This window comes from Sturnira hondurensis, unplaced genomic scaffold (assembly GCF_014824575.4).
Source record: "Sturnira hondurensis isolate 20B ecotype Veracruz unplaced genomic scaffold, ASM1482457v3 Scaffold0017436, whole genome shotgun sequence".
NCBI lineage: Eukaryota > Metazoa > Chordata > Mammalia > Chiroptera > Phyllostomidae > Sturnira > Sturnira hondurensis.
In genome coordinates, this window is record NW_028090067.1 from 8,272,288 (window position 1) to 8,287,362 (window position 15,075).

Here is a 15,075-nt window from a genome sequence, read left to right on the forward strand (position 1 = left end):
TACACACCTTTACCAACGAGAATAAAACCCCAGGCACATACTTGCCAGCCGGCGCCTCCGCCCACCTGTCTCCGAGGCAGCTCCGGGACAGTGCGCCTGCTCGGTCCCGTTTTTCCGCCCACGTGACCCCTCAGATTCCTCCCCGTCTCCAACATGGCGGCCTCCAGGAGCTCAAGACACACGTGAGAAAGAATTTGGATACCTGGGCACCCGAGAGTGCAAGTGGGCCATCCCGTTTCCGCTCCCTACCTTCAGTTGCATCCCTTCGACCCTTCCCCAGACGCTCGTGGGCCGCTGCTCCTCTGCAGTCATGAAGACAAAGCCCGTTTCCCACAAGACCGAGAACACCCACCGGGTGAGTGTTCACTCACCGGCTTGGGCCGGGAGCCGAGTCCCTGGCGTCTCAGCCGCGGTACTGGCTCTGAGTGGTACTCCCGGGGCCGCAGTGTTCTGGGCCGAGTGTGAGTCTCTTGATCGGAGGCTCCGGCAAAAGAGAGGGACCTTCGTCTGTAGTAAACATGGGGTTGGAAATTTCTGGCAGCAAATTTCACCCACGGTTTGTGGGTTCTGGAGTGCGTAGGGAGCCTCTTCAGTCCAGAGTTAAATTCCGTGTCACAGACTAATTCCTTTGGCGCTGCTCTCCCCTGCTAATTTATCTTTAAATGCCAAATTAGGAGGCGGAGCGGAGGGAGAAAGTGAGTGATTTCCAGCCAATGGCTACTGCACCATTTTCTCCCTTTGTCGCTTGAGAGTTTCTTCTCTATGGTATAACCTTAGGTTCCTAGGTGTTCAATAACACTATTACTCCAACGATTTAGCCAGGTCCCTGTGCTTTTAGACAGCTGTGAAATCTAGCAGTAGATAATAGCAGGGTCACATCACCAGCTTTCCACAGTCTAGCATGGAAATTTTACTTGAAGTACGATAAGTGGAAGAACTTACGCAAATATATTGATAGAAGTATTCTGAGTTACCTCCGTATAGTAGTGCAGTGCGTTTAAGGCTCCGTGTCTTTCCGTTTATTACACTTATCTTTTGATTCAGCAGTGATAACTACTTTTAGTTTTAAAACTCATACATTTTTACCATTATATGTAATGATATATAATGATAGTACATAAGGAGGCTTAATGAAACTTTAACCTTTCGACTTTCAAGAGGAAATCCACCACATGTGATTGTTATACAGCATTCAAACCTGTACTGAAGATGTGATAAATATTAAATGATGATGTACCTTAAATATGCCCCTCCACTCCCCTCAGTTTCTTACATTTGCTGAACGACTGGGGAATGTGAACATCGATATTATTCACCGCATCGACAGAACTGCAAGCTACGATGAGGTAAGAGAATGTTATACTAACCAGTCTTCAAGTATTTCATAGTCAGTTTTTTAGTGTCTTCTCTTGAGCTGGATTGTTTTTCAAGCTATCGCTTTATGAACATAAAATGGATTTAGACCTGATACAATATCGACACATGAAAAATTGTATTTAAATTAAATTATAAATTTAAGTACTCAGTAGTCTTGTGTGCCTAGTTGCTACCACAGTGGACAAGTGCAGATATGCAACATTTCCAGCATTTCAGAAAGTTCTCCTGGGTGGTTCTGGGTAAGATAACTGTGTTGATACTCAGCTGGCTTCTGTGATTCCAGCCTCCCCCTTTCCTGCATGCATTCCAAGCACTATTGTAGTACCATATTCCGAAGCTACAATTTTAAAGAGATTTTGGGCAAGTCACGTCCCTGGTGCTTTGTTTCTTCTTTTATGAAAAGAAAGGGGTTACAGCTACATCATTTTTTTTCTACTTTTGACTGTGCTATAACTCCTTTACTCAAAAATCTTGCTTGTTGTTTCAAATAATTATTTCTCTGCTAGCCTTTAAAGGTCCTGTATAATATGCTTGCAGCCTAGGGGTTCAATGTCAGTTCTTTACTATGTGGCGCTTGGCTCTAGTCAGACTCTGCTCACTCCCTCTTTGAGTGCCTTGTCCCCAGTGTATGAATTCTGTGTGTCACATGATGTTATCTAGGTAAGAGCGCATAATGCATTGGGAACTCATAGTCATGGGGGCCTAATTTAAATTCCTTGGGGATGAAGGATGGGGTGTCAAAAACAATAATGTAGACAGAGTGATATCTGAATTTAATCTTGTTATTTGTATAGGTTTTAGCATGGCAAAGAGGACAGGAAAGGTTGTTTAAGCCGAGGGAGAAGCCTGTATAAAGGAACAGAGGCTAGAGAATGGGAGTCACGTTCAAGAACTATAGAGCAGTTTTTTGTGGTTGTAATTGTATGTAGGGTGCATGTTTGAGTGTGTTGATAATGGCTGGAATGGGGGAAGGGGTACCTGGGGAGAGAGGAAATAAAAGGGGGGATAGTCAAGGATCATAAAGGACCTCATATGTCCAGCTAAGTCTGGCTTTTTATCCTGAAGTCATTCTAGGATTTTAAGGCAGGGAGTGACATGATGAGGTTTAGTTTTAGAGCTCTCTGGCATTAGTGTGGAGGAAGGAGCAAGACAGGTCAGGTCACCAGTTGTAAGGATTTGGTAGTTGGCTAAGTAAGAAATGATTATGGTAGTGAGAGTCAAATGGAGAGAAGGGAAAGATTCCAGAGATATTAAATAAGTAGAATCGACAGGACTTCTTACCTGCTGGATATGCTGGGAGGAAGGGAATGGGGTTAGGGTTTTTGATTTTAACACCTAAGTTGTTGAGGATCTGATTGATCAAGATAGATTTATAGGAAGAGGAACATGGGCTTGGTTTTGTTTAAGGCTTATTAAATTTGATATACCTCTGGTCATCCAAATTATCCTTCCCAAAAAACATTTGGATTTGGTGACTTCAGAGATGGAATTACAGATTTAACAGTCAGCATGTGGTTTATAATTTAACGCATGGAGAGGTTAAAAGTTGTAGAGGATTTAGTGTTAAGTTAGCAGAGAGCCTAGAGTAGGATCCTGGGCTGGATGGTCCAGCATGGCCTCAGTCAAATGAATGTCTGACCGTGGAATTGGGACTTGTTGGTCTAGGTTGTCTTTGTAGCCTCTGTTCTCCAATGAGCTAGACAAGGCTTCTTTTCATGATGGCAGAATTGTTCCAAGAGTGTGAAAGCAGAAACTTCAAAGGCTCTTACAGATTAGCTCTGGCAGTCACAGGATTATTTCTTTGCATATTATTGGTCAAAGCAAGGATGAGGCCAAGCCAGATTCAAAGGATGAGGAAGTAGACTCCGTCTCTTGGGGTAGGGGCTTCATGTCTCATTACAAAGGGACAGGGGCAGAGTCCATCACAAACGGTGGACATGTGCCAGGCACAGTGCTAGGCTAGGAATGCCTTCTGTGTTTAGGTTTCAAACGGTTATACATCTGTATACTTATGTCTTTGCAAATTTTATAAGAAATATCTCCAAAAGAGGCATTACTGGGTCAAAGGGTATACCCATTTTTAATTTTAATAGAAATGCCATATTACTTTCCCGTAGTCTCGTAACAGTTCACATTTCCAAAAGTAAAATGAAAGAACTGTGAAAAGTCCATGCATTTTTCTGGGTGTAAAAATGTAAAAAACGAAGAAAAAAGTTTTTTTTTTTCCCTTAGTATGATTATTATACAGGTTTTAGAGAATTACTTACTGCAACCAAATCAAGAAAATGTTTTTATTAAGCATCTGTCCTTGTTGTATACCTGAATGCCTTTGAAGTGTATTGGTTAATGCCCTTTTAAAAAAGTAAGATTTTAACTCTTGATGATCATTATTCTGAGATATTAATATACCACTATTCTTATTTATTATGATTATATATAGTTTGTCCTGGAATTGTCTGATACATGGACTGCTTTCATCTTGACAGGAGGTTGAAACCTACTTTTTTGAGGGTCTACTGAAGTGGAGAGAATTGAACCTCACGGAACACTTTGGTATTTTCTATTTTCTTTCTGTTTCACCTGTCATTTATATTTTATATGTTCAAAACAACTAAATAGTGGTGTGATGGAAAAGCAGAACATATTTTTTTTCATCCAGGAAAATTTTACAAAGAAGTTATTGATAAATGTCAGTCATTCAATCAGCTGGTCTATCATCAGAACGAGATAGTTCAGAGCCTGAAGACTCACCTGCAAGTCAAGAACAGCTTTGCCTATCAGCCCCTTTTGGAGTGAGTAGCATGTTGAGAGAAAGCTCAAGCACGTTTGTCTGAATTTCATGAATGGTCATGTTTCATAGCTATATATGCCTTAGGTGTGATGTTTGTAATTTAAAAATAAAAAAATTATCTTTTCTGTTAGTCCGAATATTAGTGCATTGCCATAAAGCAGAATCATAAGTATATACTTTTACCTCTCTTGAGACTTGATTTCGGTTTAATTAATCCTGTCATCACAGGTGATCAACTGTCATTTATGAAATAGATTTGCAGGGTTTGTTTTTTGTCTGTATGTTTCACAAATTGTTACTTTTCTTATTTTTAACTCAGTTTGATTGTACAGTTGGCAAGAGATCTGCAAACAGACTTCTATCCACACTTTCGGGATTTTTTCCTGACCGTCACCTCGATCCTGGAGACTCAGGACACCGAGTTGTTAGAATGGGCTTTCACCTCACTGTCGTATCTTTACAAGTACCTGTGGAGGCTCATGGTGAAGGACATGTCCAACATATACAGGTGACTCTTTTCTCTCTAATACAGGAGTTTCTCTTTCTTTTTTCTTTTTTGCTTTTAATTTTTATTATATTTTATTGACAATTCATTGCATTTCCATCGTCTCCGAAAGATGCCTGGAGTAATCTAGGCATTCAGTGCCTGTTTGCAGTGGTCCTGCCCTTCGTCTGCGTTAGTTCTGAGAGCAGAAGCAGTGTGTGTGTTTCAGTATTCAGGATTGTGTCTGTGAAACAGCTGTGTGCTGGGGGCTCCTACATAGAATCGTCCTCCTCAATAATGAGCATTTTTGGCATTTAAGTTTGTAAGCTTTTATGTTTTTGTTGACAGCACTTATTGGTACTGACCACCAGGAGAGAATTTCTGACTCTCATGCATATATTCAGTTAAAACATGCCTACCACCTGTCATGTGTTCCTACTGACATAGCTACCTATGTTCTTTAATTATCTTTTCCCTGGCTCTGTCTGACTCCAGACTATGTTTCCAGCTCCATCTCTAATTACTTCCTTTAGTAAAATCAGTTCTCCAGCCAAAGTAGTCCACGGTTCACTTTACCAGTCTGCGTTGACCTGACCCTCTCTCATATCCAGCTGTTGAAACCATATCCCTGCCCCATTAACACCTGGCTCGGATTTCACAACCTCCGCTAATATACCCGAGCATCTTGACCAGAAGTGAGATCTTTGTACTCTACCCCTGTGGCATCCCATACCACTTATGTTACACAACTTCTGTTAATAATTGTTCATAATGTGATGCTCTCGCCTACAAACTCCTTCAGGACCTCATCTTAAACATCTGTATTTCTCTAACCCCATCATACCTATAAGCCAAAAGAGGCAGTCAGTATTTGTGACCAAATGTGAACAGAGAAAGAGAATGAGTTCCGTAGTAACTGTTTGTTTAAAATAAGGGAAAGATTATTTACAATCTGGTTAATCTGGGACTTGGTGGAATTTTCTACTTGGTGTCCTACATACTTTAATTGCCACGTGGATATGTAAGATGAACTCTTTTCCTCCCCAGCCATATAGATGTGGGTATGGGGTAAGACCATAGATTCTGTCTTTGTCATGCTCCTCCCTTTACTCTACCTTACTTTGAACAAAGAATGAGAAAAATGTTTTTCTAGTCTTTACTAGTTCTCTATGAAGCTTTTGGTCAAATGTATCAGAAATCCAGATTACTTCATTAAAACCCGACAAGAGCCCTGGCTGGTGTAGCTCAGTGGATTGAGCATGGGCCTGTGAACCAGAGGATCGAGGTTTGATCCCCAGTCAGGGCACATGCCTGGGTTGCAAGCCAGTTCCCAGCAGGGGACGCACAAGAGGCAACCATACATTGCTATTTCTCTCCCTCTCTCCTTCCCTTCCCCTCTAAAGATAAATAAATATAAAAATCTTTAAAAAACAAAAAATACCCCAACAAGATCTTGGGGGGACATATAGTTTGTTTGGTTTCATGAGTTCTGTTACTTTTATATCTCCTAAGTTCTAAATTTATTTGCTTTTAGTATGACTGAAACCAAAGTCAGTACATTCCCCTTCGAGCTGATTATGTCTTTTCATTCATTCATGTGTTCAGTAAATACGTGCTCAATGCCAGGTGCTATTTGGTTGCCCCGTGTCTGATAGTGATGCCATCATTCCTCCCATCACTTACACTTGGTGCCTTAGGGGCACCTTCGACCATGTCTGCAAGGTCTCCAGGTCCTCAGAATTCTCTTATTCATACACTCAATCAATTCACTGGGCTGAACACTGGCTGTTTGTCAGGCATTTGAGATTCAGTCACAAATAAAACAGATAAAAATCCCTCTTCTTTCAAAGTTTACATGTTAGCAGAGAGAAAACATCTTGGGCACATGCCTGGCATATGTGGGGTCCACAAAGAAGCTGGGGTGTTTGAGCAGCGTGTGTAAGGGAGAGTGATCAGGTGATGTTGGGGTCGTGGTAGCTAGGGAGCCAGGTCATAAAGAGCCTCGTAGACACTGTAAGGTCTTTGGTTCCATTGCAGGGACTCTAGAAATGTCCCTTGGGTCCATCCTTTGCCATTCCCTTCCATCACCAACCTCTTTCATGCCCTGTTCATACCCTTGCTTATATGGCTTGAGCAGCTTTCTGGTTGGAGTGCTAGCCTCTTTGTTCTTTTAGTTCTTCCCATATGTTGCTGCCAAATTAATCTTGCTGAAGACATTCATTCCTTTTTTCGCCAGTATTAGTACCTGTTATGAGCAAGGGGCTGTTAGGTAATAGGAATATGACAAAGAGTCCAAAGTCCTCTGCTTGGTGTTCAGAACTGTCTGTTCAGGAGGCAGCTTTCTCTGTGCTGCCTGACCCACTGCCGCCTCCTCTCTCAACCATGACTGTTTCTCCCATCCCATTTTTGATCTCGCTTTTATCTTGAGTGACAAGCACCTTGATATTCACCCGAATTCTTTCTGTTGTTCAGATCTTACTATAAGGTTCGACTTTTCCTGGAGACCTTTCTGTAAGTCCAGTGCCACTGATCCTGTGCTTCTTAATTTCTGTGGCCTTCAGTCTTCTGTTCCAATGTGTGGATCTCTTGGCAGTCGAATGAGATTTTAAACTTCCTGCTTTATACCTGCTGCATATTCCTTGCATATCTGGTAGAGTGTTGGCTGGATATATAGTCGACGTGTAAATAGCACATTATTAACATTGTCTTGTTTCTCATTTACAGGATGTATAGTACACTCCTGGCTCATAAAAAACTACATATAAGAAATTTTGCTGCTGAAAGCTTTACTTTTTTAATGAGAAAGGTTAGTCTGATGTTTTATGTGTTTATTGCTTATTAATCCTCAAGCATCTGCTGAACAAAAGCTGATATCTTTTATAAAGTGGTTATCATAGATTAATTTTATATACACACACAAATACGCATGCACACACCTGTATTTTAACCTTGTGGTCCCATAGGCTTAGTCTTCTCACTAATGTCCAATAATTTGGGTCATTTTTTAATTATTATTTAGATTTTAGGTTTTTGGTAGTTTTCATTGTGTGTATATACAAGTACCCCTAATTCAAGCCAGTAAATACATGCACAGTGAGATTAACAGGAATGTTTATAATGGTTCCCTAGAAGAAACTAATTACATAGTAGCATTTTTATTGGTTTCCATAGTAAATTTTAGAGGGTTGTGTAATAAAATGAGAACATTGGTGTTAAATGTTTCGTACTCATAAAATATATGATTTCCTGCAAAAGACAGATGTTTCCTTGTGTAGGTTTTCTTGGTATTTCCCTTATTCCAATGAAGTAATCACTCGTGTGACATTACAAGTCTTAGCATACTGTTACAGTAATTTGAGATCATTAAAAGTGTCCATTACTTTTAGAATTTTGTCCCAATTATATTATTTAAATATGAGTCCGTAGAATAGCAAGTAAAATTTCTTTATCTGGCTATGTTTATGTTTTAAATACAGTTTTCTATTTATATTTTGTGTTTTAGGTTTCTGATAAAAACGCACTTTTCAATTTAATGTTTCTTGATCTTGACGAACATCCAGAAAAGGTAGAAGGAGTCGGACAGTTGCTCTTTGAAATGTGCAAAGGAGTGAGAAATATGTTTCACTCCTGTACGGAGAAGGTAAATAACCGAGAGGAGTACTTTGAACCTGTGTGAAAGGGATTAAAAAGAAAACAAAAGATTGGCTGAAGTGGTGGGTAGACGATGGCTGAGAACAGTGAGCACTGAATGGGGAGCACCATGGCTGTACTAGTGGTGGTCACCTGACGGAGGCTCTGGGTCGCCAGGTGTGTTTCCTTAGAAGGTCGTTGCTTTCTTTGCCTCCTGGACTCCAGATGGTAACATTAATTGATTAATGAGCAAGGGTGGGTGTGGTGGGGGCAGCTGGGTGGTAAAATTCCCATCCTAGTTTGGAATTCCTTTGGAGACAGTTAACCATCAGAGTGCCCTATCCATGATTATTCCTAGATTCGATTTTCAGGTAACCAGTGTAATCAGGGTGGGAAATTACAGTGTAATACTTAAAATGAGGGTTGACATGTTTATTTTAATGACTCTTATATTCCCACAGGCAGTGAAGCTAATTTTGCAAAAACTAGGGCCAGTTACTGAAACAGAAACTCTGCTCGCATGGATATTAGTTGGAGAAACACTAAAAAACATGGTCAAATCTACTGTGTGCTACATCCACAAGGAACATTTTGGTATATTTTTTGAATGTTTGCAAGTGAGTTCTAATTTTTCAGGATTTGTATGGAATACGAGAGTTGATTAACAGGAATGTTTATAATGATTATAATGAGAGTCTAAGAGTTGATTATTCTTCCTTGTTTAGCAGATGACTCCTGGAGATTGTATTTTATAATTGCCTTTATACTTTTGCACACTGACTAGGATTTCCCTTCCATCAATCCCTTGTACTATTTTTATTTGCGCTCATACATTGAGATGCAGTAGGAGCATAGTGGTTAAGAGCAACTTTGGGAGCCAGGCTGCCTGGGTTTGAGATCTTATCCGTGTTGCTTATCGTTAGTGTGACTAGGAAAAGTTCATTTAAGTCCCTCTTCCCCCATTTTATCTGATGAATGGGGGAGGAATATTGGTACTTCCTCCTTCATGGTTGCAGATTGTGAGGGAATGCTTATAAATAACCACTGTGCACTCAGAAGTGTTAGCTGTCTTTGTCCTTAGTGACTCCCAGTAAATGTGACTCCCAGTGAAAATTTGAACTGCTTCACATAATACTTCTGTTATTCAGTTAACAGATGAATTAGGTGTTTTATAGTTATTCTCTCTATTAAATATCCTCTTTTTTAAATTAAATTCTTTGTTTGCAGGAATCACTCCTGGATCTACACACAAAAGTAACTCCAGCTAACTGTGGTGAAAGTTCTGAACAGATTAAAAGGTTGTTAGAAACATACCTGATACTTGTGAAATATGGAAATGGATCAAAGATAACCGAACCTGTTGATGTGTGTAAGGTGAGTTCCCAACTCAATTTGCTTAGAGTTTGGTCATTAAAAATGGGTTGCTAAATGATCATTGTTTTTTCTTTTATTTATAGGTATTGTCTCAAACATTACAGATAGCCCATCTCTCCACATCTTGCCGGAAAAGCCTCTTGGATGTAATTTCTGCTTTGATCCTAGGGGAAAATGTGTCCTTGCCAGAGACCCTCATCAAAGAAACCATAGAAAAAGTAATTTACTTCAGCCAATATTAATTGCGTAGTTAATGTGTTTAGCATTGCATGAGCCTCCTGGGAAGTATAAATGAAGTGTGGCAAAGGCTCTACCTTCAGAGAATTTATAGTCTTAGTAATAATCTTTGAACTGCATGCTGTAATAAGGAAAACAAGGTGTGATAAAAGCTACGTCTGTTCGGCAAATACACCTCAAATATCTATAGCCTACATTGTGCTGGATATGGACTAGGTTTCACAGTGGCCACTACGGTGCCTGTGGTTGGGTAGTTGGTTGATTGGTTTTTTAAAGATTTTATTTATTTTTAGAAAGGGGAAGGGAGGTGGAAAGAGAGGGAGAAAAATATCAAAGTGTGGTTGCCCCTAGAGTGCCCCGCCCTGGGGACCTGGCCCACAACCCAGGCAAGTGCCCTGACTGGGAATTGGACCAGTGACTTTTTGGTTTATAGGCTCGTGCTCAATCCACTGAGCTATACCAGCCAGGGCATGCCCATGGTTTTCGATAGGAAAGTAGGGCCCTGAGAGTGAGTAGTTATAATTTGTTGAACTAATGTATTTACATCATACAGAAACAATAGTTAATTCTGTCTGGGGTTGAGGGACAGAGATTTCTTTTCAAAGGACTAGTATTTGGGATACCCCTTGAAAGTTAAATAATGGACTGCCTGCAGAGAAAGGGTTAAAAACTAGGAAAGGAAACAACAAAGATGTGTTCAAAAAATTTTGCCATCTAGGCATGAGGACACTTGAGGAAGTGTGATGTATGTCCTGTGAGCTTGGCTCTCTTGGGCTTTGAAAAGTTAGGTTGGATGTTATCCTGCAAGTAGTAAAGGGCCCTGGGAAAATTTTTAGCAGGGAAATGACTTGATGAAATGTACATTTGAGTGAGTCGAGAAGATGGATTGGAGGAAGTGGCATTGAAAATGGATCAGTTAGGTTCTTCCTAGCTTCATGTGGTGCAGCAGTAGGAAGTATAGAGGAGGATATAAAATCGGGCTGCTGGCTCTTACTTAATTCTCTGTAGCTAGAGAGAAGTGAGCAGCTCTGGCGGAGCCCTGTGTTACCACTAGAAGGGCGGGGCCCTTCACATCTGTGTGAGCTTTTGTGGAGAAGGCTTAACCTGTGGACAGGCAGAATGCTGATTGGCTGGTGCCGACCACTCCCACCATTGATTGGCCGGTGCCCACTTACTCGAGTGGCTTTCCTAGGATGGCTCCGAGCCTGTGTCTCCCAGCTGGGAGTGTCCTCCTTGCACAGCTGCAGACTCAGCAGCCAAGTTCTTCTCACCTCCTGCGACTGTGTTAACTTGTATCCAGCACCCCACTACTTTCTGTTTGCAAGTCAGAGGACCTTGGAGGTTTTGAATGGGGAAGGTACTCTCTGTACCTATGTTAATATTTTTTAATTGTTGTCCACAGACTTTTGAGAGCCAGTATGAAAGACGTTTGCTTTTCGATTTTTCCGAGGTCATGTTTGCTATGAAGCAATTTGAACAGGTGAGCAAGATACTAAGTTTTGATTTGTTTTGTTTTTAATCTGTCATGGTAAAATAAATTTAAAAGCCTGTGATTGTTTGTTTATGCTCTTATTTTGATGAACATTCTCCAGAGGTTCCTTCAGGGGTTAATGAAAATAAAATTTGGAGATTTAGCACACCTAAAATTGTCTTTATTGTCTCCTCCCGCTACGTTGCTTGTAGGCTGGGTATAGAGTTCTAGATTGTCGTTTTCCTTCAGCTTTTCAGGCATTGCTCTGCTGTCTTCTGGCTCTCATGGTTCCCGTGGAGAGGTCTGGTACTGTTATGATTCCTGATCCTTGGTTGTGATCTATTTTTTCCTTTGTGGAAGTGTTAGAACCTTCTTTTCCTTAGGTGTTCTGAAATTTATGTCGGTTAACAAGTGTGATTTTCCTTTCTTATTTTTAGCTTTTTCTGCCCAGTTTTCTTTTATATATTGAGCACTGTTTCTTGATTGATGACGCTACAGTCAAAGATGAAGCTCTGGCCACTTTGGCCAAGCTCATTCTGAACAAAGCTGCACCCCCCACGGCCGGCTCGATGGCAATTGAGAAGTACCCTCTGGTTTTCGCACGGCTGACCGCGGGGTAAGTGCTCCGTCTTCACCCCCTGTGTTGTTGATGGGATAGCCCACTGAAGAATAATGCATTCACATGCTGTAAAAGCTGCGAAGATGTCTGTGATATATTATGTGGAAAAAGCAGTTGTAGAACCGTGTGTAAAGAATGGTCCCATTTTGCAAAGTTAGAAAGTGTAAGAAAGCAGGGGGAAAACACATGGAGGATACAAATAGGCTAACTTGCGTGATGTCAGGAGGATAGTAAGTTGAAAATGTGACTGGTAAATTTTTGTAGCCTTTAAAAAAATATGTATATTCATGTACAGTTGGAAGAAATAGTACAGAGAGGTTCCATATACCCTTCACCCAGTTTTTGCTGGTGATAACATCTATATAAATTCACTGCAATATCACAAGTAGAAAATTGACATCGTACAATGCACAATTCCATTTTATATAATATTCGGGACCAGCAGCTAGGCAAAGAATTCTTAGACTGGACATCAAAGACTTGACCTTGCACTGACCTTATTCAGACTTACCAGTTTTGCAGGCACTTACATGTGCGTGTGTGTACACACGTTGTTGTAAAGGACAAGTCAGGTGTAGCATGGGAAGTCAGGGTACAGAGCCATTCCCTCACTTCAGGGGTCTTTGGTGCTCTGCTGGCCATGCTTACACTGCTGCTCCCTGCTCCATCCCTACCACCTGGGAACCACTAATTTACTCCCTGTTTTCGTCATTTTAAGAATATTATATAAGTGGAGTTGTACATAGTTTACCTTTCGAAATTGGCTTTTTTCACTTAACATGGTTCCCTTGAAACCTACCCAAGTTGTATGCCTCAGGAATCCATTCATTTTTTTATGTCAAATGCCTCTTCACATGCTTATCGTTTAACCAGTCACCTTTTGGAAGACGGTTAGGTCAAGCCTAGTTTTCAGCCATTGTGAATGAAGCTGTTATGAACATTCCTGTGCATGACAGAATTCCCATACGTAACTTTTTGTTTCTCGGAGACAGCTGCCCCAGAGTGGACTTGGGTTATGTGGTAAGTGCGGGCTTAGTTTTCTGAGAAACTGCCACAGGCTTGTCCGGAGAGGCTGTGCTGCTTCATGTCCCCAGCAGCAGTGTGAGGGGCAGCACTGGGCGGTGACACTGTTATGTGGTTACCGGTCTTTCAGGACACAGTGGTATCTCATTGTAGTTTAGTTTGCATTTCACTAATGGCTGATGATTTGAGTATCTTTTCATGTGCTTGTCATCCACGTACTTGTTGGCTTCCTTGACCCATTTTCTGATTCTTTTGTTTCTTTTTTTTTATTTACTGTTGTTCAGTTACTATTGTCCTGCCTTTTTCCCCATTCCTTCCCAGTCCCCCCGCACCCCCCACCCCGCTCCATTGTCTATGCCCATGAGTCCTCTATTCGTGTTCCTTTGCTTGCCCCCATCTTTCCCCCATCATCCCCCTCTCCCTTTGGTCACTCTCATTTTGTTCTTTATTTCCAAATCTCTGTTTTGCTCATTTGTTGGTTTTGTTGATTAGGTTCCACTTATGTGGTACTTGTCTTTCGAGGTCTGGCTTATTTCACTTAGCACGATGCTCTCCAGTTCCATCCATACATCGTGGAAATGTACCACAGTTTTTTGATCCACTCATTTACTGATGGGCACTTAGGCTGTTTCCAGCACTATTGTAAATAGCGCTGTTGTGAACATTGCTTTTTTCCTTATGTGGAGTTATTTTTAGACAGGGGGGAAGGGAGGGGAGAGGGGGAGAAACATCAGTGTGTGGTTGCCTCTCACATGACCCCTACTGGGGACCTGGCCCACACCAAGCACGTGCCCTGACTGGGAATCAAACCAGCGACCCTTTTGTTTGTTGGCCAGTGCTCAGTTCACTAAGCCACACCAGAGCTCTTTTGTGTTTTTTTGTTTAAAGTTTTTTCACAAAAAGCAGAGTTTTAAATTTTGATGAGGTCGTTTATCAGCTCTTTTATGGATAATGCTTTTGATGTCAAGTCTGAGAACTCTTTGCTTAGTTGTAGGTCCAAAATGTTTTCTCCTGTTCTGGAAGTTTTATACTTTTTATGTTTTACATGTAAGTCCATGATTCATTTTGAGTTAATTTTTATGTGAGGTATAAGGTTTGGGTCAAGTTTCTTTTTCTTTTTTTTTTTTGCCAATGGATGTCCACTATTCTGACAACATTTGCCAAAAGGCTTTTTTCCCTCACAGAACTGTGTTTGTACCTCTGTCAAAAGTCAGTCAGGCGTTTCCATGTGGGTCTGTTTCTGGGCTCTCTCTTCCATCCCATCGATCTGTGTGTCTCTCCTGTTCTAATACCACGCTGTCTAGTGACTGTAGCTCTAAAATAAGACTTAAAATCTTGAGACGATATTCTTCTGCTTTATTCTTTTTCAAAATTGTTTCAGCTATTCCTGTTTCTTTGCATTTCTATATAAATTTTAGAAGAAATTTACCTATGTATGCAAAAAAGAAGAACACCCCGCCAGGATTTTGTTTGGAATTTCATTAAGTCTGTAGATGAACTTGGGGAGGATTGACATCTCCATAAAGAAACGCAAAACCATTGGCTTTGTTTACGTCACAAGGCTGGCAAGAGGAAGAACAAAGTGACGGTTAACATTTAGATTTTATACCTTTGCAATGTTTGAATTGTTAAAATAGCCGTGGATTACTTTCTTAATTCTATTAAAAACAATGCATGGTCTAAACAATTTCTTTGGACCATGAAAACAAAGTACATGTGGGAGAATCCTTCTTACCATCTTTCAGATAGTTGGAGGGGGTATGCTTCTAGAAATTATAAATTAGGAAACCAGTTCCATTTTGAGTTTATAGATGGGAATACATAGGAATAAAGGATTCTTTTACTTCTTTTGGATTGGTTGGATCTGTAGCTGCATTCTGTGAGTTTGCGCTGAGTAATCAGCTTTGAAGCAATAGCACATCCCTAGAGGTGGGTGTCACTGTCCCCACAGTCACACCACAGAGTGAGTTTTGAGCCTAAACAGCCTGTGATTCTGAAGAAACCCGTCTTCTTCACACTTTGCTGGTCCTGCCGACCTCTCTTTGAGCACATGCTCAACTTCGAGGAGC

The 15,075-nt window shown here is 40.9% G+C and overlaps 1 protein-coding gene across 3 annotated transcripts in view; it reads left to right on the forward strand.

Moving 5' to 3' along the window:
• The first annotated feature begins 271 nt into the window (after positions 1 to 271).
• UTP20 (UTP20 small subunit processome component) overlaps positions 272 to 15,075 on the forward strand; it is a 91,655-nt gene continuing 76,851 nt past the window's right edge. For all 3 annotated transcript variants that reach the window (XM_037067808.1, XM_037067809.1, XM_037067810.1), the window contains exons 1-12: positions 272 to 355; positions 1,266 to 1,346; positions 3,864 to 3,930; positions 4,037 to 4,169; positions 4,488 to 4,676; positions 7,377 to 7,458; positions 8,155 to 8,292; positions 8,744 to 8,899; positions 9,510 to 9,656; positions 9,740 to 9,874; positions 11,296 to 11,373; positions 11,802 to 11,980. In XM_037067808.1, the coding sequence (XP_036923703.1) occupies positions 311 to 355; positions 1,266 to 1,346; positions 3,864 to 3,930; positions 4,037 to 4,169; positions 4,488 to 4,676; positions 7,377 to 7,458; positions 8,155 to 8,292; positions 8,744 to 8,899; positions 9,510 to 9,656; positions 9,740 to 9,874; positions 11,296 to 11,373; positions 11,802 to 11,980 (1,430 nt within the window). In that variant the 5' untranslated portion in view covers positions 272 to 310. The remainder of the gene's footprint in view (positions 356 to 1,265; positions 1,347 to 3,863; positions 3,931 to 4,036; positions 4,170 to 4,487; positions 4,677 to 7,376; positions 7,459 to 8,154; positions 8,293 to 8,743; positions 8,900 to 9,509; positions 9,657 to 9,739; positions 9,875 to 11,295; positions 11,374 to 11,801; positions 11,981 to 15,075) is intronic.